The sequence below is a fragment of the Eucyclogobius newberryi genome, unplaced genomic scaffold, assembly GCF_026437365.1.
Source record: "Eucyclogobius newberryi isolate DKJ021-1_F unplaced genomic scaffold, fEucNew1.0.hap1 SCAF_16, whole genome shotgun sequence".
NCBI lineage: Eukaryota > Metazoa > Chordata > Actinopteri > Gobiiformes > Gobiidae > Eucyclogobius > Eucyclogobius newberryi.
In genome coordinates this window covers 34,275,409-34,301,200 of record NW_027315790.1, presented here as the reverse complement: position 1 = coordinate 34,301,200, position 25,792 = coordinate 34,275,409, and the positions used below count along the sequence as shown (strand labels likewise).

The 25,792-nt window shown below is 54.6% G+C and overlaps 1 protein-coding gene across 2 annotated transcripts in view; it reads left to right on the top strand.

Moving 5' to 3' along the window:
• LOC140362232 (cell adhesion molecule CEACAM20-like) overlaps positions 1–25,792 on the top strand; it is a 76,766-nt gene that overhangs the window by 10,374 nt on the left and 40,600 nt on the right. For both annotated transcript variants that reach the window (XM_072448327.1, XM_072448328.1), the window contains exons 3-6: positions 9,186–9,349; positions 9,938–10,064; positions 23,534–23,812; positions 24,738–25,022. In XM_072448327.1, the coding sequence (XP_072304428.1) occupies positions 9,186–9,349; positions 9,938–10,064; positions 23,534–23,812; positions 24,738–25,022 (855 nt within the window). The remainder of the gene's footprint in view (positions 1–9,185; positions 9,350–9,937; positions 10,065–23,533; positions 23,813–24,737; positions 25,023–25,792) is intronic.

The window sequence follows — 25,792 nt, the reverse complement described above, 5'->3', positions numbered from 1 at the left end:
TATAAAGCTAAAAAATATGCTATTCTGTGATGACATTTATAATTTTTTAGCAAAATAAAAGATATATTTACCTCAAGTGCGTTTTAGTTCAACGAGTGGCCCGGCCCATAGGGGGCGCTCTAACTCTGTGCCCTTGTGTCTTACCCCAGCTCCATTCACACGAGCTCAGGATCCTTCTGCTCTTTCAAACTAAACCTTGGAGTAAATTCACGCTGCAGCCCTAAGTTTTCAGGGCACTTTCTCCACGCCTTCTCACTGTTGCCGTGGGAGATATAAATTCTTATAATCCCAATAAAAGCGCGTCGACTGCAGCGCCGCGACAATCATTGACTCATCGTGAGCAGTCGTGTTTTGACCTCTGTCTGGACCAAACGGAAGTGGCGTCCTCCTGAAGTCCAGATCTCACGCCGGTTCAGCGGGTCGCCAAAGTCACCCGGGTCCTCTCGCTGGTGCCAGGTGTGTGCTGAGCGCCTGAAAGGTCTTCCAGGTGTGTGCTGAGCGCCTGAACGGTCTGCCAGGTGTGTGCTGAGCGCCTGAAAGGTCTGCCAGGTGTGTGCTGAGCGCCTGAACGGTCTGCCAGGTGTGTGCTGAGCGCCTGAACTGTCTGCCAGGTGTGTGCTGAGCGCCTGAACGGTCTTCCAGGTGTGTGCTGAGCGCCTGAACGGTCTGCCAGGTGTGTGCTGAGCGCCTGAACGGTCTTCCAGGTGTGTGCTGAGCGCCTGAACTGTCTGCCAGGTGTGTGCTGAGCTCCTGAACGGTCTTCCAGGTGTGTGCTGAGCGCCTGAAAGGTCTGCCAGGTGTGTGCTGAGCGCCTGAACGGTCTGCCAGGTGTGTGCTGAGCGCCTGAACGGTCTGCCAGGTGTGTGCTGAGCGCCTGAAAGGTCTGCCAGGTGTGTGCTGAGCGCCTGAACGGTCTGCCAGGTGTGTGCTGAGCGCCTGAACGGTCTGCCAGGTGTGTGCTGAGCGCCTGAACGGTCTGCCAGGTGTGTGCTGAGCGCCTGAAAGGTCTGCCAGGTGTGTGCTGAGCGCCTGAACGGTCTGCCAGGTGTGTGCTGAGCGCCTGAACGGTCTGCCAGGTGTGTGCTGAGCGCCTGAACGGTCTGCCAGGTGTGTGCTGAGCGCCTGAAAGGTCTGCCAGGTGTGTGCTGAGCGCCTGAACGGTCTGCCAGGTGTGTGCTGAGCGCCTGAACGGTCTTCCAGGTGTGTGCTGAGCGCCTGAAAGGTCTGCCAGGTGTGTGCTGAGCGCCTGAACGGTCTGCCAGGTGTGTGCTGAGCGCCTGAAAGGTCTGCCAGGTGTGTGCTGAGCGCCTGAACTGTCTGCCAGGTGTGTGCTGAGCGCCTGAACGGTCTGCCAGGTGTGTGCTGAGCGCCTGAACGGTCTTCCAGGTGTGTGCTGAGCGCCTGAACGGTCTGCCAGGTGTGTGCTGAGCGCCTGAACGGTCTTCCAGGTGTGTGCTGAGCGCCTGAACTGTCTGCCAGGTGTGTGCTGAGCGCCTGAACGGTCTGCCAGGTGTGTGCTGAGCGCCTGAACGGTCTTCCAGGTGTGTGCTGAGCGCCTGAACGGTCTGCCAGGTGTGTGCTGAGCGCCTGAAAGGTCTGCCAGGTGTGTGCTGAGCGCCTGAACGGTCTGCCAGGTGTGTGCTGAGCGCCTGAAAGGTCTGCCAGGTGTGTGCTGAGCGCCTGAACTGTCTGCCAGGTGTGTGCTGAGCGCCTGAACTGTCTGCCAGGTGTGTGCTGAGCGCCTGAACGGTCTTCCAGGTGTGTGCTGAGCGCCTGAACGGTCTGCCAGGTGTGTGCTGAGCGCCTGAAAGGTCTGCCAGGTGTGTGCTGAGCGCCTGAACGGTCTGCCAGGTGTGTGCTGAGCGCCTGAAAGGTCTACCAGGTGTGTGCTGAGCGCCTGAACTGTCTGCCAGGTGTGTGCTGAGCGCCTGAACTGTCTGCCAGGTGTGTGCTGAGCGCCTGAACGGTCTGCCAGGTGTGTGCTGAGCGCCTGAACGGTCTTCCAGGTGTGTGCTGAGCGCCTGAACGGTCTGCCAGGTGTGTGCTGAGCGCCTGAAAGGTCTGCCAGGTGTGTGCTGAGCGCCTGAACGGTCTGCCAGGTGTGTGCTGAGCGCCTGAACGGTCTGCCAGGTGTGTGCTGAGCGCCTGAACGGTCTTCCAGGTGTGTGCTGAGCGCCTGAACGGTCTGCCAGGTGTGTGCTGAGCGCCTGAAAGGTCTGCCAGGTGTGTGCTGAGCGCCTGAACGGTCTGCCAGGTGTGTGCTGAGCGCCTGAAAGGTCTGCCAGGTGTGTGCTGAGCGCCTGAACTGTCTGCCAGGTGTGTGCTGAGCGCCTGAACTGTCTGCCAGGTGTGTGCTGAGCGCCTGAACGGTCTTCCAGGTGTGTGCTGAGCGCCTGAACGGTCTGCCAGGTGTGTGCTGAGCGCCTGAACGGTCTTCCAGGTGTGTGCTGAGCGCCTGAACTGTCTGCCAGGTGTGTGCTGAGCTCCTGAACGGTCTTCCAGGTGTGTGCTGAGCGCCTGAAAGGTCTGCCAGGTGTGTGCTGAGCGCCTGAACGGTCTGCCAGGTGTGTGCTGAGCGCCTGAACGGTCTGCCAGGTGTGTGCTGAGCGCCTGAAAGGTCTGCCAGGTGTGTGCTGAGCGCCTGAACGGTCTGCCAGGTGTGTGCTGAGCGCCTGAACGGTCTGCCAGGTGTGTGCTGAGCGCCTGAACGGTCTGCCAGGTGTGTGCTGAGCGCCTGAAAGGTCTGCCAGGTGTGTGCTGAGCGCCTGAACGGTCTGCCAGGTGTGTGCTGAGCGCCTGAACGGTCTTCCAGGTGTGTGCTGAGCGCCTGAAAGGTCTGCCAGGTGTGTGCTGAGCGCCTGAACGGTCTGCCAGGTGTGTGCTGAGCGCCTGAAAGGTCTGCCAGGTGTGTGCTGAGCGCCTGAACTGTCTGCCAGGTGTGTGCTGAGCGCCTGAACGGTCTGCCAGGTGTGTGCTGAGCGCCTGAACGGTCTTCCAGGTGTGTGCTGAGCGCCTGAACGGTCTGCCAGGTGTGTGCTGAGCGCCTGAACGGTCTTCCAGGTGTGTGCTGAGCGCCTGAACTGTCTGCCAGGTGTGTGCTGAGCGCCTGAACGGTCTGCCAGGTGTGTGCTGAGCGCCTGAACGGTCTTCCAGGTGTGTGCTGAGCGCCTGAACGGTCTGCCAGGTGTGTGCTGAGCGCCTGAAAGGTCTGCCAGGTGTGTGCTGAGCGCCTGAACGGTCTGCCAGGTGTGTGCTGAGCGCCTGAAAGGTCTGCCAGGTGTGTGCTGAGCGCCTGAACTGTCTGCCAGGTGTGTGCTGAGCGCCTGAACTGTCTGCCAGGTGTGTGCTGAGCGCCTGAACGGTCTTCCAGGTGTGTGCTGAGCGCCTGAACGGTCTGCCAGGTGTGTGCTGAGCGCCTGAAAGGTCTGCCAGGTGTGTGCTGAGCGCCTGAACGGTCTGCCAGGTGTGTGCTGAGCGCCTGAAAGGTCTACCAGGTGTGTGCTGAGCGCCTGAACTGTCTGCCAGGTGTGTGCTGAGCGCCTGAACTGTCTGCCAGGTGTGTGCTGAGCGCCTGAACGGTCTGCCAGGTGTGTGCTGAGCGCCTGAACGGTCTTCCAGGTGTGTGCTGAGCGCCTGAACGGTCTGCCAGGTGTGTGCTGAGCGCCTGAAAGGTCTGCCAGGTGTGTGCTGAGCGCCTGAACGGTCTGCCAGGTGTGTGCTGAGCGCCTGAACGGTCTGCCAGGTGTGTGCTGAGCGCCTGAACGGTCTTCCAGGTGTGTGCTGAGCGCCTGAACGGTCTGCCAGGTGTGTGCTGAGCGCCTGAAAGGTCTGCCAGGTGTGTGCTGAGCGCCTGAACGGTCTGCCAGGTGTGTGCTGAGCGCCTGAAAGGTCTGCCAGGTGTGTGCTGAGCGCCTGAACTGTCTGCCAGGTGTGTGCTGAGCGCCTGAACTGTCTGCCAGGTGTGTGCTGAGCGCCTGAACGGTCTTCCAGGTGTGTGCTGAGCGCCTGAACGGTCTGCCAGGTGTGTGCTGAGCGCCTGAAAGGTCTGCCAGGTGTGTGCTGAGCGCCTGAACGGTCTGCCAGGTGTGTGCTGAGCGCCTGAAAGGTCTACCAGGTGTGTGCTGAGCGCCTGAACTGTCTGCCAGGTGTGTGCTGAGCGCCTGAACTGTCTGCCAGGTGTGTGCTGAGCGCCTGAACGGTCTGCCAGGTGTGTGCTGAGCGCCTGAACGGTCTTCCAGGTGTGTGCTGAGCGCCTGAACGGTCTGCCAGGTGTGTGCTGAGCGCCTGAACTGTCTGCCAGGTGTGTGCTGAGCGCCTGAACGGTCTGCCAGGTGTGTGCTGAGCGCCTGAACGGTCTTCCAGGTGTGTGCTGAGCGCCTGAACGGTCTGCCAGGTGTGTGCTGAGCGCCTGAAAGGTCTGCCAGGTGTGTGCTGAGCGCCTGAACGGTCTGCCAGGTGTGTGCTGAGCGCCTGAACGGTCTGCCAGGTGTGTGCTGAGCGCCTGAAAGGTCTGCCAGGTGTGTGCTGAGCGCCTGAACGGTCTGCCAGGTGTGTGCTGAGCGCCTGAACGGTCTTCCAGGTGTGTGCTGAGCGCCTGAAAGGTCTGCCAGGTGTGTGCTGAGCGCCTGAACGGTCTGCCAGGTGTGTGCTGAGCGCCTGAAAGGTCTGCCAGGTGTGTGTTGAGCGCCTGAACTGTCTGCCAGGTGTGTGCTGAGCGCCTGAACGGTCTGCCAGGTGTGTGCTGAGCGCCTGAACGGTCTTCCAGGTGTGTGCTGAGCGCCTGAACGGTCTGCCAGGTGTGTGCTGAGCGCCTGAAAGGTCTGCCAGGTGTGTGCTGAGCGCCTGAACGGTCTGCCAGGTGTGTGCTGACCGCCTGAACGGTCTGCCAGGTGTGTGCTGAGCGCCTGAACGGTCTGCCAGGTGTGTGCTGAGCGCCTGAACGGTCTGCCAGGTGTGTGCTGAGCGCCTGAAAGGTCTGCCAGGTGTGTGCTGAGCGCCTGAACGGTCTTCCAGGTGTGTGCTGAGCGCCTGAAAGGTCTGCCAGGTGTGTGCTGAGCGCCTGAAAGGTCTGCCAGGTGTGTGCTGAGCGCCTGAACGGTCTGCCAGGTGTGTGCTGAGCGCCTGAAAGGTCTGCCAGGTGTGTGCTGAGCGCCTGAACGGTCTGCCAGGTGTGTGCTGAGTGCCTGAACGGTCTGCCAGGTGTGTGCTGAGCGCCTGAACGGTCTTCCAGGTGTGTGCTGAGTGCCTGAACGGTCTGCCAGGTGTGTGCTGAGCGCCTGAAAGGTCTGCCAGGTGTGTACTGAGCGCCTGAACGGTCTGCCAAGTGTGTGCTGAGCGCCTGAACGGTCTGCTAGGTGTGTGCTGAGCGCCTGAACGGTCTGCCATGTGTGTGTTGAGCGCCTGAACGGTCTGCCAGGTGTGTGCTGAGCGCCTGAACGGTCTGCCAGTTGTGTGCTGAGCGCCTGAACGGTCCGTGGAGGAATGCGGTGACTCTGCGTTGACCGGCCCTGGACAAATAAAAGATACTGCTCTCCACACAAACGCTGGCTGACGTCCAGACGCAATTTCACCATTTCCTACTGTAAAAGTAACTCCAAAAACAGTTTTATGAGACACGAGAGGAAGAGGAGGAAGAAGAAGAAGAAGAAGAAGAAGAAGAAGAAGAAGAGGAAGAAGAGGAAGAAGAGGAAGAAGAGGAAGAAGAGGAAGAAGAGGAAGAAGAGAAGAAGAACAGTGGCGTTTTGACTTGTTTTCAGTTCGTCAGAGTCTGAGAACAGTTCAAATGTTCATCTTAAGTTCATGATTCAAAGTCAGTTTTGGTGTGAAACAGCAGGAGGCGTGACTCAGCGCATTAAAGCTTCACAGTGTAACTTTATTCAGGCGAAGGTCCCACGCGCTCGTCTCCATGGAGATAATATACATCACAGAGCTTCATGGAGACAAGGTGGCACACTCAGACAGTGACATTGTGCACCTTTAAACTGTATCGGGATGTTTTTCGGACACTTCTGACCCGACCGTTTCCACGGTGACGACTCATAGGTTCTCTCACGTTTATTCAGTCCGATGTCTCACGTCTCTGAAACTCTCCTGAAATGTAACTCGTCATAAATACTTTACAGTCCTCGCTCTGGACACGCCCACTGTTTCTCAATCCGGGACGAGAACGAGTCGAGCCGGTCTGAGCAGGGGAGCGAGGGGGAGGAGCGAGGGGGAGGAGCGAGGGGGAGGACCGAGGGGGAGGAGCGAGGGGGAGGACCGTCAAACTGCAGCATTCAAATGTAGTCTCTCACCCACAGGAAGAGGGGAGAGAGAGAGAGGAGCCTGAGGGGAGAACACAGTGCAAAACATCCTCCAAGAGAGAGAGAGAGAGAGAGAGAGGGAGAGAGAGAGGGAGGGAGGGAGAGGGAGAGGGAGAGAGAGAGAGAGAGAGAGAGAGGGAGAGAGAGAGAGAGAGAGAGAGGAGAGAGAGAGAGAGAGAGAGAGAGAGAGAGGGAGGGAGAGGGAGAGAGAGAGAGAGAGGGAGGGGGAGAGGGAGAGGGAGAACTGGACTCGGGAGGATAAAAGAGGGATTATTATAATGTGTTGGAGCATGTCACACGGTTGCCACGGCGAAGTTCAAGTACACACTTTTACACAAGGGGGCGGGGCCAGGTGTTTGGCCCGAGGGCACAACCTTCCGGTTCGTACGCAAATGGCTGAGTAAGAGAAGGAGAAGTCTGCTTTTCATTCAGTTTATTCTGTAACGGCCACAATGACAGCAGCGTCCCGTGTCCTTAGACACATGTCCCAGCGTCCCGTGTCCTTAGACACATGTCCCAGCGTCCCGTGTCCTTAGACACATGTCCCAGCGTCCCGTGTTCTTAGACACATGTCCCAGCGTCCCGTGTCCTTAGACACATGTCCCAGCGTCCCGTGTCCTTAGACACATGTCCCAGCGTCCCGTGTTCTTAGACACATGTCCCAGCGTCCCGTGTTCTTAGACACATGTCCAACCAATTCTTCAGGAGGAGAACCAGTTCTTCAGGAGGAGAACCAGTTCTTCAAGAGGAGAACCAGTTCTTCAGGAGGAGAACCAGTTCTTCAAGAGGAGAACCAGTTCTTCAGGAGGAGAACCAGTTCTTCAAGAGGAGAACCAGTTCTTCAGGAGGAGAACCAGTTCTTCAAGAGGAGAACCAGTTCTTCAGGAGGAGAACCGGTTCTTCAGGAGGAGAACCAGTTCTTCAAGAGGAGAACCAGTTCTTCAAGAGGAGAACCAGTTCTTCAGGAGGAGAACCAGTTCTTCACGAGGAGAACCAGTTCTTCCAGGCAGATGAAGAACCGTTCATATGGAGTAGAGATGTTTCTCCAGGAGAGGATCATCTGGATCCTCAGGTCATGAGTCTCTACCTCCTACTGTGCTTTTAGAGACTCTTGGGGCCACCAGAAGGCTCTACCTCCTACTGTGCTTTTAGAGACTCTTGGGGCCACCAGAAGGCTCTACCTCCTACTGTGCTTTTAGAGACTCTTGGGACCACCAGAAGGGTCTACCTCCTACTGTGCTTTTAGAGACTCTTGGGACCACCAGAAGGCTCTACCTCCTACTGTGCTTTTAGAGACTCTTGGGACCACCAGAAGGCTCTACCTCCTACTGTGCTTTTAGAGACTCTTGGGACCACCAGAAGGCTCTACCTCCTACTGTGCTTTTAGAGACTCTTGGGACCACCAGAAGGCTCTACCTCCTACTGTGCTTTTAGAGACTCTTGGGACCACCAGAAGGCTCTACCTCCTACTGTGCTTTTAGAGACTCTTGGGACCACCAGAAGGCTCTACCTCCTACTGTGCTTTTAGAGACTCGGGGGACCACCAGAAGGCTCTACCTCCTACTGTGCTTTTAGAGACTCTTGGCACCACCAGAAGGCTCTACCTCCTACTGTACTTTTAGAGACTCTTGGGACCACCAGAATGCTCTACCTCCTACTGTACTTTTAGAGACTCTTGGGACCTCCAGAAGGCCAGCATTTAGAGAGTGAAGAGCTCTGATTGGATGAGATGGTTCTAGAGCATCTTTGAGGTGGGAGGGGGGCGTGTCACTTTGACAGATCATGTGTCACTGAACGAGTTTGGACTTTTAGAGTTTGTATTTCTCTTGTTGAATCTGCGTCTCTGCCATTATTATCTCTCTTATTGAAGGTGTTTCAGTCCAGCCTGCTGCTCCTGGTCGATAACATATGTAATCGTAACGCTACAGCATTATTCACATTTATGTAAAGATCAGAGTCTTAATAACGACGGGACAAAGAAGAAACTGTCGCTCAAACGTTACACACCAACAGCTCGAAGACGTACAAACAGAAAGAGCAACCGCACAATGTAAGACTCTGAAGGACTTTCAGGACTCTTCATGGCCTTTGACTCTGACTGGACCAGGTTTAGAGTCAAATCAGCAACAAAAGAGTTTTTAATAGTTTGTTCTGGTCATCAGGCTGGTCATCAGGCTGGTCATTGGGCTGGTCATTGGGCTGGTCATTAGGTTGGTCATTAGACTGGTCATCAGGCTGGTCATTAGACTGGTCATTGGGCTGGTCATTAGGTTGGTCATTAGACTGGTCATCAGGCTGGTCATCAGGCTGGTCATTGGGCTGGTCATCAGGCTGGTCATCAGGCTGGTCATTGGGCTGGTCATTAGGTTGGTCATTAGACTGGTCATCAGGCTGGTCATTGGGCTGGTCATTGGGCTGGTCATTGGGCTGGTCATTAGACTGGTCATCAGGCTGGTCATCAGGCTGGTCATTGGGCTGGTCATCAGGCTGGTCATCAGGCTGGTCATTGGGCTGGTCATTAGGTTGGTCATTAGACTGGTCATCAGGCTGGTCATTGGGCTGGTCATTGGGCTGGTCATTGGGCTGGTCATTAGACTGGTCATCAGGCTGGTCATCAGGCTGGTCATCAGGCTGGTCATTGGGCTGGTCATTGGGCTGGTCATTGGGCTGGTCATTGCGTTTGAGGAGGACATATCTGTGACGTCTGAAACTCCAGAGCTGGGAAAGAGTTATCGAAACAGTTTGTCTTCAACACAACCTTTCTGAACATAAAGACACAGACTTTAACTCTGAGGTTGGTCTGTGGCTCTTTATTAAAGGTGATCATTTGAAGTGAAGCTCTAAGTCTAAGCTCTAAGTTGCTGCTCTTCTCACTTTGTGCAGAGCCGGTCTCCAGCATAATCATCACTTCGGACGTTCCCGAGGCCATTGAACTCAACTCCACGGTGGTCCTGACCTGCACCGCCAAAGGCTCCTTCCTCACGTTCAGCTGGCTCAATGGCACAACGGCAGTCGTCCCTGACGACAAGCGGATCACTGTCAAAAAGGTGAGAATGTGTCATAACTTTAGACTCTAGATCCTTTAAAACACTGTCATCAGAATGTTCCAGAACGATATACCGACCTCCTCTGCCTCGGGGGGGGTCAGTCTCTGCCTCGGGGGGTCAGTCTCTGCCTCTGCCTTGGGGGGTCAGTCTCTGTCTCTGGGGTCAGTCACTGCCTCGGGGGGGTCAGTCTCTGCCTCTGCCTCGGGGGGGTCAGTCTCTGTCTCTGGGGTCAGTCACTGCCTCGGGGGGGTCAGTCTCTGCCTCTGCCTCGGGGGGTCAGTCTCTGCCTCCTGGGGTCAGTCTCTGACTCTGGGGGGAGCTCAGAGTTCACCATAAAGGGTCAGCAAACAGATCAGGGACAGGGAAACAGAGCAGCAGATGAAGGTCGGACGTCACAGTGGGGGGCGTAAAGTCGTTAATGTGTTTGAACCAGGCTCTGATGTCACGTGTTTTGAGTGCTTTTACTTTGTGTCTGTGAAACCTTTTTTTACTTGAAGTGAACAACGAAGGACAGCTCTAGCGCCCCCTCTGTCTCTTCTGGGTATCTGTATATTTAGCGTAAATACCTTGTGCTTTCTTCTGTTTCAGACTCCCACCTCTAGCGCCCTCTCTGTCTCCTCTGTGTATCGCACAGACCTGGCCGGGCCCCTGGTCTGCTCTGTGTCCAACAGCCTGTCGTCCCAGAAGAGCGCCGCCTTCAACCTCACCGTCTACTGTAAGTACAGTTAGCATTAGCATGAGTCACACATTACGGGCACTTTCTCTTTGTTTCTGTGGCCAAAAACCATGATTTGAGTCTTGAGTTCAGCTGGAGAAAGTTGTTTTGCCTCCACACACTGACTCTGGCACCAGCAGGAGGCCCTCTGGCACCTGCAGGAGGTCCTCTGGCACCTGCAGGAGGCCCTCTGGCACCTGCAGGAGGTCCTCTGGCACCTGCAGGAGGCCCTCTGGCACCTGCAGGAGGCCCTCTGGCACCAGCAGGAGGCCCTCTGGTACCTGCAGGAGGCCCTCTGGCACCAGCAGGAGGTCCTCTGGCACCAGCAGGAGGCCCTCTGGCACCAGCAGGAGGCCCTCTGGTACCTGCAGGAGGCCCTCTGGCACCAGCAGGAGGCCCTCTGGTACCTGCAGGAGGCCCTCTGGCACCTGCAGGAGGCCCTCTGGCACCTGCAGGAGGCCCTCTGGTACCTGCAGGAGGCCCTCTGGCACCAGCAGGAGGCCCTCTGGTACCTGCAGGAGGCCCTCTGGTACCTGCAGGAGGCCCTCTGGCACCTGCAGGAGGCCCTCTGGCACCAGCAGGAGGCCCTCTGGCACCAGCAGGAGGCCGGTCCACACACTGATCTGTTGGATGCAGTGACAGAGTGAATCCACTGGTCCAGATTCACCAGTGACAGTAAAACATAGATCTGACTCGTCTGCATCATTGTGATTGGACACATTTTCACTGTGTATCATGTGACCTAACAGCAGCATGTAGAAGATGAACAGAAGGGGTCCCAGGACTGACCCTTGGGGCACTCCACAGGTCAGGGGCATGTGGTCTATCCCCATGTGGCTGCATCTCTGACACTCCTGCCATAAATACTGCACATGCTTCTAAGCTGTCTGCATTAGCAGCATTAGCGGTATTAGCAGCGTTAGCATTGTGGTTAGCTGGTCTCTGACATCACTCACCGCAGCACAGACTTCCTGTGGGTGAGAGGAAAGTGAAAGGATGTGAGTGAGAAACCTGCAGTTCTGGTGGTGTTTACACATTCTGCAGTGCTCAGTGTAGTTCAGACCCGGTTTAATCCTGGTTTAGTTCTGGTTTAGTCCTGGTTTAATCCTGGTTCAGACCTGGTTCAGACCTGGTTCAGACCCGGTTTAGTCCTGGTTTAGTCCTGGTTCAGACCTGGTTCAGACCTGTTTCAGACCCGGTTTAGTCCTGGTTTAGTCCTGGTTCAGTCCTGGTTCAGTCCTGGTTCAGACCTGGTTCAGACCCGGTTTAGTGCAGCTCTTGTGGGCTGTTTTGGGGTCTGCTCTGGGTCCAGGAGAGGTGCTTTAGGCTTGCGTTTGTCCTGGGTTTGACCTGGTTTAGTAATCCCAGGTTAGTCCTTCTGGTTTAGGCGAGGCAAGGCGGGGCAGGTGTATTTGTTGAGTACATTCACACACATAAGTAATTCAAAATACTTTTACGGAAAAAAAACAATCTATTTAAAACGTACTTTAAAAGGTCATAGTGCAAATCTGATCTGGACCTGGTTTGGACCTGGTTTGGACCTGATCTGGACCTGGTTTGGACCTGGTTTGGACCTGGTTTGGACCTGGTTTGGACCTGATCTGGACCTGGTTTGGACCTGGTTTGGACCTGGTTTGGACCTGATCTGGACCTGATCTGGACCTGGTTTGGACCTGGTTTGGACCTGGTTTGGACCTGATCTGGACCTGATTTGGACCTGATTTGGACCTGATTTGGACCTGGTTTGGACCTGGTTTGGACCTGATCTGGACCTGATCTGGACCTGGTTTGGACCTGGTTTGGACCTGGTTTGGACCTGATCTGGACCTGGTTTGGACCTGATTTGGACCTGATCTGGACCTGGTTTGGACCTGGTTTGGACCTGGTTTGGACCTGATCTGGACCTGGTTTGGACCTGGTTTGGACCTGGTTTGGACCTGGTTTGGACCTGATTTGGACCTGATCTGGACCTGGTTTGGACCTGATCTGGACCTGGTTTGGACCTGGTTTGGACCTGGTTTGGACCTGGTTTGGACCTGGTTTGGACCTGATCTGGACCTGGTTTGGACCTGGTTTGGACCTGGTTTGGACCTGATCTGGACCTGGTTTGGAACTGGTTTGGACCTGATCTGGACCTGGTTTGGACCTGGTTTGGACCTGATCTGGACCTGGTTTGGACCTGGTTTGGACCTGATTTGGACCTGATTTGGACCTGGTTTGGACCTGGTTTGGACCTGATCTGGACCTGGTTTGGACCTGGTTTGGACCTGGTTTGGACCTGATCTGGACCTGATTTGGACCTGATTTGGACCTGGTTTGGACCTGGTTTGGACCTGATCTGGACCTGGTTTGGACCTGGTTTGGACCTGATCTGGACCTGGTTTGGACCTGGTTTGGACCTGATTTGGACCTGATTTGGACCTGGTTTGGACCTGGTTTGGACCTGATCTGGACCTGGTTTGGACCTGGTTTGGACCTGGTTTGGACCTGATCTGGACCTGATTTGGACCTGATTTGGACCTGGTTTGGACCTGGTTTGGACCTGGTTTGGACCTGGTTTGGACCTGGTTTGGACCTGATCTGGACCTGGTTTGGACCTGGTTTGGACCTGGTTTGGACCTGGTTTGGACCTGATCTGGACCTGATCTGGACCTGGTTTGGACCTGGTTTGGACCTGGTTTGGACCTGATCTGGACCTGATTTGGACCTGATTTGGACCTGATTTGGACCTGGTTTGGACCTGGTTTGGACCTGATCTGGACCTGATCTGGACCTGGTTTGGACCTGGTTTGGACCTGGTTTGGACCTGATCTGGACCTGGTTTGGACCTGATTTGGACCTGATCTGGACCTGGTTTGGACCTGGTTTGGACCTGGTTTGGACCTGATCTGGACCTGGTTTGGACCTGGTTTGGACCTGGTTTGGACCTGGTTTGGACCTGATTTGGACCTGATCTGGACCTGGTTTGGACCTGATCTGGACCTGGTTTGGACCTGGTTTGGACCTGGTTTGGACCTGGTTTGGACCTGATCTGGACCTGGTTTGGACCTGGTTTGGACCTGGTTTGGACCTGATCTGGACCTGGTTTGGAACTGGTTTGGACCTGATCTGGACCTGGTTTGGACCTGGTTTGGACCTGATCTGGACCTGGTTTGGACCTGGTTTGGACCTGATTTGGACCTGATTTGGACCTGGTTTGGACCTGGTTTGGACCTGATCTGGACCTGGTTTGGACCTGGTTTGGACCTGGTTTGGACCTGATCTGGACCTGATTTGGACCTGATTTGGACCTGGTTTGGACCTGGTTTGGACCTGATCTGGACCTGGTTTGGACCTGGTTTGGACCTGATCTGGACCTGGTTTGGACCTGGTTTGGACCTGATTTGGACCTGATTTGGACCTGGTTTGGACCTGGTTTGGACCTGATCTGGACCTGGTTTGGACCTGGTTTGGACCTGGTTTGGACCTGATCTGGACCTGATTTGGACCTGATTTGGACCTGGTTTGGACCTGGTTTGGACCTGGTTTGGACCTGATCTGGACCTGGTTTGGACCTGGTTTGGACCTGATCTGGACCTGGTTTGGACCTGGTTTGGACCTGATCTGGACCTGGTTTGGACCTGGTTTGGACCTGGTTTGGACCTGGTTTGGACCTGATCTGGACCTGGTTTGGACCTGGTTTGGACCTGATCTGGACCTGATCTGGACCTGGTTTGGACCTGGTTTGGACCTGATTTGGACCTGATCTGGACCTGGTTTGGACCTGGTTTGGACCTGGTTTGGACCTGATCTGGACCTGGTTTGGACCTGGTTTGGACCTGGTTTGGACCTGGTTTGGACCTGGTTTGGACCTGATCTGGACCTGGTTTGGACCTGGTTTGGACCTGGTTTGGACCTGATCTGGACCTGGTTTGGAACTGGTTTGGACCTGATCTGGACCTGGTTTGGACCTGGTTTGGACCTGATCTGGACCTGGTTTGGACCTGGTTTGAACCTGATTTGGACCTGATTTGGACCTGGTTTGGACCTGGTTTGGACCTGATCTGGACCTGGTTTGGACCTGATTTGGACCTGGTTTGGACCTGGTTTGGACCTGGTTTGGACCTGATCTGGACCTGGTTTGGACCTGGTTTGGACCTGATCTGGACCTGATTTGGACCTGATTTGGACCTGGTTTGGACCTGGTTTGGACCTGGTTTGGACCTGATCTGGACCTGGTTTGGACCTGGTTTGGACCTGATCTGGACCTGGTTTGGACCTGGTTTGGACCTGGTTTGGACCTGATCTGGACCTGGTTTGGACCTGGTTTGGACCTGATCTGGACCTGATCTGGACCTGGTTTGGACCTGGTTTGGACCTGGTTTGGACCTGATCTGGACCTGGTTTGGACCTGATTTGGACCTGATCTGGACCTGGTTTGGACCTGGTTTGGACCTGGTTTGGACCTGATCTGGACCTGGTTTGGACCTGGTTTGGACCTGGTTTGGACCTGGTTTGGACCTGATTTGGACCTGATCTGGACCTGGTTTGGACCTGATCTGGACCTGGTTTGGACCTGGTTTGGACCTGGTTTGGACCTGGTTTGGACCTGGTTTGGACCTGATCTGGACCTGGTTTGGACCTGGTTTGGACCTGGTTTGGACCTGATCTGGACCTGGTTTGGAACTGGTTTGGACCTGATCTGGACCTGGTTTGGACCTGGTTTGGACCTGGTTTGGACCTGGTTTGGACCTGATTTGGACCTGATTTGGACCTGGTTTGGACCTGGTTTGGACCTGATCTGGACCTGGTTTGGACCTGGTTTGGACCTGATTTGGACCTGATCTGGACCTGGTTTGGACCTGGTTTGGACCTGATTTGGACCTGATTTGGACCTGGTTTGGACCTGGTTTGGACCTGGTTTGGACCTGATCTGGACCTGGTTTGGACCTGGTTTGGACCTGATCTGGACCTGGTTTGGACCTGGTTTGGACCTGGTTTGGACCTGGTTTGGACCTGATCTGGACCTGGTTTGGACCTGGTTTGGACCTGATTTGGACCTGATTTGGACCTGGTTTGGACCTGGTTTGGACCTGGTTTGGACCTGATCTGGACCTGGTTTGGACCTGGTTTGGACCTGATCTGGACCTGGTTTGGACCTGGTTTGGACCTGATCTGGACCTGGTTTGGACCTGGTTTGGACCTGGTTTGGACCTGATCTGGACCTGGTTTGGACCTGGTTTGGACCTGATCTGGACCTGATCTGGACCTGGTTTGGACCTGGTTTGGACCTGGTTTGGACCTGATCTGGACCTGGTTTGGACCTGATTTGGACCTGATCTGGACCTGGTTTGGACCTGGTTTGGACCTGATCTGGACCTGGTTTGGACCTGGTTTGGACCTGGTTTGGACCTGGTTTGGACCTGATTTGGACCTGATCTGGACCTGGTTTGGACCTGATCTGGACCTGGTTTGGACCTGGTTTGGACCTGGTTTGGACCTGGTTTGGACCTGGTTTGGACCTGATCTGGACCTGGTTTGGACCTGGTTTGGACCTGGTTTGGACCTGATCTGGACCTGGTTTGGAACTGGTTTGGACCTGATCTGGACCTGGTTTGGACCTGGTTTGGACCTGATCTGGACCTGGTTTGGACCTGGTTTGGACCTGATTTGGACCTGATTTGGACCTGGTTTGGACCTGGTTTGGACCTGGTTTGGACCTGATCTGGACCTGATTTGGACCTGATTTGGACCTGGTTTGGACCTGGTTTGGACCTGGTTTGGACCTGATCTGGACCTGGTTTGGACCTGGTTTGGACCTGATCTGGACCTGGTTTGGACCTGGTTTGGACCTGGTTTGGACCTGGTTTGGACCTGATCTGGACCTGATTTGGACCTGATTTGGACCTGGTTTGGACCTGGTTTGGACCTGGTTTGGACCTGATCTGGACCTGGTTTGGACCTGGTTTGGACCTGATTTGGACCTGATTTGGACCTGGTTTGGACCTGGTTTGGACCTGATCTGGACCTGGTTTGGACCTGGTTTGGACCTGGTTTGGACCTGATCTGGACCTGATTTGGACCTGATTTGGACCTGGTTTGGACCTGGTTTGGACCTGGTTTGGACCTGATCTGGACCTGGTTTGGACCTGGTTTGGACCTGATCTGGACCTGGTTTGGACCTGGTTTGGACCTGATCTGGACCTGGTTTGGACCTGGTTTGGACCTGGTTTGGACCTGGTTTGGACCTGATCTGGACCTGGTTTGGACCTGGTTTGGACCTGATCTGGACCTGATCTGGACCTGGTTTGGACCTGGTTTGGACCTGATTTGGACCTGATCTGGACCTGGTTTGGACCTGGTTTGGACCTGGTTTGGACCTGATCTGGACCTGGTTTGGACCTGGTTTGGACCTGGTTTGGACCTGGTTTGGACCTGGTTTGGACCTGATCTGGACCTGGTTTGGACCTGGTTTGGACCTGGTTTGGACCTGATCTGGACCTGGTTTGGAACTGGTTTGGACCTGATCTGGACCTGGTTTGGACCTGGTTTGGACCTGATCTGGACCTGGTTTGGACCTGGTTTGGACCTGATTTGGACCTGATTTGGAGCTGGTTTGGACCTGGTTTGGACCTGATCTGGACCTGGTTTGGACCTGATTTGGACCTGGTTTGGACCTGGTTTGGACCTGGTTTGGACCTGATCTGGACCTGGTTTGGACCTGGTTTGGACCTGATCTGGACCTGATTTGGACCTGATTTGGACCTGGTTTGGACCTGGTTTGGACCTGGTTTGGACCTGATCTGGACCTGGTTTGGACCTGGTTTGGACCTGATCTGGACCTGGTTTGGACCTGGTTTGGACCTGATCTGGACCTGATTTGGACCTGATTTGGACCTGGTTTGGACCTGGTTTGGACCTGGTTTGGACCTGATCTGGACCTGGTTTGGACCTGGTTTGGACCTGATCTGGACCTGGTTTGGACCTGGTTTGGACCTGGTTTGGACCTGATCTGGACCTGGTTTGGACCTGGTTTGGACCTGATCTGGACCTGATCTGGACCTGGTTTGGACCTGGTTTGGACCTGGTTTGGACCTGATCTGGACCTGGTTTGGACCTGATTTGGACCTGATCTGGACCTGGTTTGGACCTGGTTTGGACCTGGTTTGGACCTGATCTGGACCTGGTTTGGACCTGGTTTGGACCTGGTTTGGACCTGGTTTGGACCTGATTTGGACCTGATCTGGACCTGGTTTGGACCTGATCTGGACCTGGTTTGGACCTGGTTTGGACCTGGTTTGGACCTGGTTTGGACCTGGTTTGGACCTGATCTGGACCTGGTTTGGACCTGGTTTGGACCTGGTTTGGACCTGATCTGGACCTGGTTTGGAACTGGTTTGGACCTGATCTGGACCTGGTTTGGACCTGGTTTGGACCTGATCTGGACCTGGTTTGGACCTGGTTTGGACCTGATTTGGACCTGATTTGGACCTGGTTTGGACCTGGTTTGGACCTGATCTGGACCTGGTTTGGACCTGGTTTGGACCTGATTTGGACCTGATCTGGACCTGGTTTGGACCTGGTTTGGACCTGATTTGGACCTGATTTGGACCTGGTTTGGACCTGGTTTGGACCTGGTTTGGACCTGATTTGGACCTGGTTTGGACCTGATCTGGACCTGGTTTGGACCTGGTTTGGACCTGGTTTGGACCTGGTTTGGACCTGATCTGGACCTGGTTTGGACCTGGTTTGGACCTGGTTTGGACCTGATCTGGACCTGATTTGGACCTGATTTGGACCTGGTTTGGACCTGGTTTGGACCTGGTTTGGACCTGATCTGGACCTGGTTTGGACCTGGTTTGGACCTGATCTGGACCTGGTTTGGACCTGGTTTGGACCTGATCTGGACCTGGTTTGGACCTGGTTTGGACCTGGTTTGGACCTGATCTGGACCTGGTTTGGACCTGGTTTGGACCTGATCTGGACCTGATCTGGACCTGGTTTGGACCTGGTTTGGACCTGGTTTGGACCTGATCTGGACCTGGTTTGGACCTGATTTGGACCTGATCTGGACCTGGTTTGGACCTGGTTTGGACCTGGTTTGGACCTGATCTGGACCTGGTTTGGACCTGGTTTGGACCTGGTTTGGACCTGGTTTGGACCTGATTTGGACCTGATCTGGACCTGGTTTGGACCTGATCTGGACCTGGTTTGGACCTGGTTTGGACCTGGTTTGGACCTGGTTTGGACCTGGTTTGGACCTGATCTGGACCTGGTTTGGACCTGGTTTGGACCTGGTTTGGACCTGATCTGGACCTGGTTTGGAACTGGTTTGGACCTGATCTGGACCTGGTTTGGACCTGGTTTGGACCTGATCTGGACCTGGTTTGGACCTGGTTTGGACCTGATTTGGACCTGATTTGGACCTGGTTTGGACCTGGTTTGGACCTGGTTTGGACCTGATCTGGACCTGATTTGGACCTGATTTGGACCTGGTTTGGACCTGGTTTGGACCTGGTTTGGACCTGATCTGGACCTGGTTTGGACCTGGTTTGGACCTGATCTGGACCTGGTTTGGACCTGGTTTGGACCTGGTTTGGACCTGGTTTGGACCTGATCTGGACCTGATTTGGACCTGATTTGGACCTGGTTTGGACCTGGTTTGGACCTGGTTTGGACCTGATCTGGACCTGGTTTGGACCTGGTTTGGACCTGGTTTGGACCTCCTTAACCCCGCGCCCTCAGAGCAGGACAGCGGCTGACCAATAGGAGGAGAGTGGGTGTGGCAGCGCTCCTTCCTCTCCTCAGACCGGTTAATGACAGTTTGTGGCGCACTTTACTTCACTTAAACTCTTTTGTTCTGCTGTTTCCACAACACTCCCAAGAACACAGGCCACGCCCAGAAGAAACGGCACAGAGGAGGAGAGACTGAGGAGGAGAGACTGAGGAGGAGAGACTGAGGAGGAGAGACTGAGGAGGAGAGACTGAGGAGGAGAGACTGAGGAGGAGAGACTGAGGAGGAGAGACTGAGGAGGAGAGACTGAGGAGGAGAGACTGAGGACGCTAACCCTCCTCCACATGTACTCTGACCCTCCTCCACATGTACTCTGACCCTCCTCCTCCACATGTACTCTGAACCTCCTCCACATGTACTCTGACCCTCCTCCTCCACATGTACTCTGACCCTCCTCCACATGTACTCTGACCCTCCTCCACATGTACTCTGACCCTCCTCCTCCACATGTACTCTGACCCTCCTCCACATGTACTCTGACCCTCCTCCTCCACATGTACTCTGACCCTCCTCCTCCACATGTACTCTGACCCTCCTCCTCCACATGTACTCTGACCCTCCTCCTCCACATGTACTCTGACCCTCCTCCTCCACATGTACTCTGACCCTCCTCCTCCACATGTACTCTGACCCTCCTCCTCCACATGTACTATGACCCTCCTCCTCCACATGTACTCTGACCCTCCTCCTCCACATGTACTCTGACCCTCCTCCTCCACATGTACTCTGACCCTCCTCCTCCACATGTACTCTGACCCTCCTCCTCCACATGTACTCTGACCCTCCTCCACATGTACTCTGACCCTCCTCCACATGTACTCTGACCCTCCTCCTCCACATGTACTCTGACCCTCCTCCTCCACATGTACTCTGACCCTCCTCCTCCACATGTACTCTGACCCTCCTCCTCCACATGTACTCTGACCCTCCTCCACATGTACTCTGACCCTCCTCCTCCACATGTACTCTGACCCTCCTCCTCCACATGTACTATGACCCTCCTCCTCCACATGTACTCTGACCCTCCTCCTCCACATGTACTCTGACCCTCCTCCACATGTACTCTGACCCTCCTCCACATGTACTCTGACCCTCCTCCACATGTACTCTGACCCTCCTCCTCCACATGTACTCTGACCCTCCTCCTCCACATGTACTCTGACCCTCCTCCTCCACATGTACTCTGACCCTCCTCCTCCACATGTACTCTGACCCTCCTCCTCCACATGTACTCTGACCCTCCTCCTCCACATGTACTCTGACCCTCCTCCTCCACATGTACTCTGACCCTCCTCCACATGTACTCTGACCCTCCTCCTCCACATGTACTCTGACCCTCCTCCTCCACATGTACTCTGACCCTCCTCCTCCACATGTACTCTGACCCTCCTCTTCCACATGTACTCTGACCCTCCTCCTCCACATGTACTCTGACCCTCCTCCTCCACATGTACTCTGACCCTCCTCCTCCACATGTACTCTGACCCTCCTCCACATGTACTCTGACCCTCCTCCACATGTACTCTGACCCTCCTCCTCCACATGTACTCTGACCCTCCTCCTCCACATGTACTCTGACCCTCCTCCTCCACATGTACTCTGACCCTCCTCCACATGTACTCTGACCCTCCTCCACATGTACTCTGACCCTCCTCCTCCACATGTACTCTGACCCTCCTCCTCCACATGTACTCTGACCCTCCTCCTCCACATGTACTATGACCCTCCTCCTCCACATGTACTCTGACCCTCCTCCACATGTACTCTGACCCTCCTCCTCCACATGTACTCTGACCCTCCTCCACATGTACTCTGACCCTCCTCCTCCACATGTACTCTGACCCTCCTCCTCCACATGTACTCTGACCCTCCTCCACATGTACTCTGACCCTCCTCCTCCACATGTACTCTGACCCTCCTCCTCCACATGTACTCTGACCCTCCTCCACATGTACTCTGACCCTCCTCCTCCACATGTACTCTGACCCTCCTCCTCCACATGTACTCTGACCCTCCTCCTCCACATGTACTCTGACCCTCCTCCTCCACATGTACTCTGACCCTCCTCCTCCACATGTACTATGACCCTCCTCCTCCACATGTACTATGACCCTCCTCCTCCACATGTACTCTGACCCTCCTCCACATGTACTCTGACCCTCCTCCACATGTACTCTGACCCTCCTCCTCCACATGTACTCTGACCCTCCTCCTCCACATGTACTCTGACCCTCCTCCACATGTACTCTGACCCTCCTCCTCCACATGTACTCTGACCCTCCTCCACATGTACTCTGACCCTCCTCCTCCACATGTACTCTGACCCTCCTCCTCCACATGTACTCTGACCCTCCTCCTCCACATGTACTCTGACCCTCCTCCACATGTACTCTGACCCTCCTCCTCCACATGTACTCTGACCCTCCTCCTCCACATGTACTCTGACCCTCCTCCTCCACATGTACTCTAACCCTCCTCCTCCACATGTACTCTGACCCTCCTCCTCCACATGTACTCTGACCCTCCTCCACATGTACTCTGACCCTCCTCCACATGTACTCTGACCCTCCTCCTCCACATGTACTCTGACCCTCCTCCTCCACATGTACTCTGACCCTCCTCCTCCACATGTACTCTGACCCTCCTCCTCCACATGTACTCTGACCCTCCTCCTCCACATGTACTCTGACCCTCCTCCTCCACATGTACTCTGACCCTCCTCCTCCACATGTACTCTGACCCTCCTCCACATGTACTCTGACCCTCCTCCACATGTACTCTGACCCTCCTCCTCCACATGTACTCTGACCCTCCTCCACATGTACTCTGACCCTCCTCCACATGTACTCTGACCCTCCTCCTCCACATGTACTCTGACCCTCCTCCTCCACATGTACTCTGACCCTCCTCCTCCACTTGTACTCTGACCCTCCTCCTCCACATGTACTATGACCCTCCTCCTCCACATGTACTCTGACCCTCCTCCACATGTACTCTGACCCTCCTCCTCCACATGTACTCTGACCCTCCTCCACATGTACTCTGACCCTCCTCCTCCACATGTACTCTGACCCTCCTCCTCCACATGTACTCTGACCCTCCTCCACATGTACTCTGACCCTCCTCCTCCACATGTACTCTGACCCTCCTCCACATGTACTCTGACCCTCCTCCTCCACATGTACTCTGACCCTCCTCCTCCACATGTACTCTGACCCTCCTCCACATGTACTCTGACCCTCCTCCACATGTACTCTGACCCTCCTCCACATGTACTCTGACCCTCCTCCTCCACATGTACTCTGACCCTCCTCCTCCACATGTACTCTGACCCTCCTCCTCCACATGTACTCTGACCCTCCTCCTCCACATGTACTCTGACCCTCCTCCTCCACATGTACTCTGACCCTCCTCCTCCACATGTACTCTGACCCTCCTCCTCCACATGTACTCTGACCCTCCTCCACATGTACTCTGACCCTCCTCTTCCACATGTACTCTGACCCTCCTCCTCCACATGTACTCTGACCCTCCTCCTCCACATGTACTCTGACCCTCCTCCTCCACATGTACTCTGACCCTCCTCCACATGTACTCTGACCCTCCTCCACATGTACTCTGACCCTCCTCCTCCACATGTACTCTGACCCTCCTCCTCCACATGTACTCTGACCCTCCTCCTCCACATGTACTCTGACCCTCCTCCTCCACATGTACTCTGACCCTCCTCCTCCACATGTACTCTGACCCTCCTCCTCCACATGTACTCTGACCCTCCTCCACATGTACTCTGACCCTCCTCCACATGTACTCTGACCCTCCTCCTCCACATGTACTCTGACCCTCCTCCACATGTACTCTGACCCTCCTCCTCCACATGTACTCTGACCCTCCTCCACATGTACTCTGACCCTCCTCCTCCACATGTACTCCGACCCTCCTCCTCCTCATGTACTCTGACCCTCCTCCTCCACATGTACTCTGACCCTCCTCCACATGTACTCTGACCCTCCTCCTCCACATGTACTCTGACCCTCCTCCTCCACATGTACTCTGACCCTCCTCCACATGTACTCTGACCCTCCTCCACATGTACTATGACCCTCCTCCTCCACATGTACTATGACCCTCCTCCTCCACATGTACTCTGACCCTCCTCCTCCACATGTACTCTGACCCTCCTCCTCCACATGTACTCTGACCCTCCTCCTCCACATGTACTCTGACCCTCCTCCTCCACATGTACTCTGACCCTCCTCCACATGTACTCTGACCCTCCTCCACATGTACTCTGACCCTCCTCCTCCACATGTACTCTGACCCTCCTCCTCCACATGTACTATGACCCTCCTCCTCCACATGTACTCTGACCCTCCTCCTCCACATGTACTCTGACCCTCCTCCACATGTACTCTGACCCTCCTCCTCCACATGTACTCTGACCCTCCTCCACATGTACTCTGACCCTCCTCCTCCACATGTACTCTGACCCTCCTCCACATGTACTCTGACCCTCCTCCACATGTACTCTGACCCTCCTCCTCCACATGTACTCTGACCCTCCTCCTCCACATGTACTCTGACCCTCCTCCACATGTACTCTGACCCTCCTCCTCCACATGTACTCTGACCCTCCTCCACATGTACTCTGACCCTCCTCCTCCACATGTACTATGACCCTCCTCCCTCCCCTCAGATGGACCGGAGGCGGTGACCATCTCCCCGGCGTCTCCGCCCGCGTTCGTTGCGTCGAAGTCGTCCTTTAACCTGACGTGTGCGGCGCGCTCCAGTCCCGCCGCCACCTTCGCCTGGTTCCGCGGGGACGTGGAGCTGGAGAAGGTCCTGCCGGTCCTGACGCTGGAGGACATCGAAGCGCTGGACCTGGCCGAGACCTCCTCCACGTTCAGCTGCAGGGCCAGCAACGCCAAGACCAAGAGGGTGGTCCCGTCTGCGGGCGTGTCCTTCGCCGTCCTCGGTAAGAGTCGAACGTCAGAGTAGAACGTGATAGGGCGTGGATCTCCCTGCAGCTAGTATAGTCCTGGTTTAGACCTAGGTTAGTCCTGGTTTAGTCCTGGTTTAGACCTGGTTTAGTCCTGGTTTAGACCTGGTTTAGACCTGTTCAGTCCTGATTTATTCCTGGTTTAGACCTGGTTTAGACCTGGTTTAGTCCTGGTTTAGACCTGGTTTAGACCTGGTTTAGTCCTGGTTTAGACCTGGTTTAGACCTGGTTTAGACCTGGTTTAGTCCTGATTTAGTCCTGGTTTAGAACTGGTTTAGTCCTGGTTTAGTCCTGGTTTAGACCTGGTTTAGCCCTGGTTTAGACCTTATTTATTCCTGGTTTAGACCTGGTTTAGTCCTGGTTTAGTCCTGGTTTAGTCCTGGTTTAGACCTGGTTTAGATCTGGTTTAGTCCTGGTTTAGACCTGGTTTAGTCCTGGTTTAGTCCTTGTTTAGACCTGATTTAGTCCTGGTTTAGACCTGGTTTAGACCTGATTTAGTCCTGGTTTAGACCTGGTTTAGACCTGGTTTAGTCCTGGTTTAGTCCTGGTTTAGTCCTGGTTTAGTCCTGGTTTAGACCTTGTTTAGACCTGGTTTAGTCCTGGTTTAGTCCTGGTTTAGTCCTGGTTCAGACCTGGTTTAGATCTGGTTTAGTCCTGGTTTAGTCCTGGTTTAGTCCTGGTTTAGTCCTGGTTTAGTCCTGGTTTAGACCTTGTTTAGACCTGGTTTAGTCCTGGTTTAGACCTGGTTCAGACCTGGTTCAGACCTGGTTCAGACCTGGTTCAGACCTGGTTTAGTCCTGGTTTAGTCCTGGTTCAGACCTGGTTCAGACCTGGTTCAGACCTGGTTCAGACCTGGTTTAGTCCTGGTCTAGTCCTGACCCTGGTCTTCTCCCCTCCACAGAGCCGATCTCGGACGTGAAACTCTCCGGCCCGTTGCCGTCGGCGATGCTGTTCGCGGGCAACAGCTCTGCAAACCTGAGCTGTGGCGGGGCTAACGACGCGGCGGCGGAGGTGGTGTGGCTGAAGGACGGCGCCGCGCTGACCGCTGGTGGCCACGTGGTCATCGCCGCTGACAAGCGCTCGGTGCTGATCGCTCCGCTGCAGAAGGACGACAACGGCGAGTACAAGTGCACGATGTCCAACGCCATCAGCAGCGTGTCGGCCAAAGTCAAGCTCGCCGTCATCTGTGAGTGTTCAGAGTCAGAATGTGTACCTTTAACAGTGTTCAGTGTTTAAAGGTGTAACGTCAGAATGTGTACCTTTAACGGTGTTCAGTGTTTAAAGGTGTAACGTCAGAATGTGCACCTTTAACGGTGTTCAGTGTTTAAAGGTGTAACGTCAGAATGTGTACCTTTAACGGTGTTCAGTGTTTAAAGGTGTAACGTCAGAATGTGCACCTTTAACGGTGTTCAGTGTTTAAAGGTGTAACATCAGAATGTGCACCTTTAACAGTGTTCAGTGTTTAAAGGTGTAACGTCAGAATGTGCACCTTTAACAGTGTTCAGTGTTTAAAGGTGTAACGTCAGAATGTGTACCTTTAAAGGTGTTCAGTGTTTAAAGGTGTAACATCAGAATGTGCACCTTTAACAGTGTTCAGTGTTTAAAGGTGTAACATCAGAATGTGCACCTTTAACAGTGTTCAGTGTTTAAAGGTGTAACGTCAGAATGTGTACCTTTAACGGTGTTCAGTGTTTAAAGGTGTAACGTCAGAATGTGTACCTTTAACGGTGTTCAGTGTTTAAAGGTGTAACATCAGAATGTGCACCTTTAACGGTGTTCAGTGTTTAAAGGTGTAACATCAGAATGTGCACCTTTAACAGTGTTCAGTGTTTAAAGGTGTAACATCAGAATGTGCACCTTTAACAGTGTTCAGAGTTTAAAGGTGTAACATCAGAATGTGCACCTTTAACGGTGTTCAGTATTTAAAGGTGTAACGTCAGAATGTGTACCTTTAAC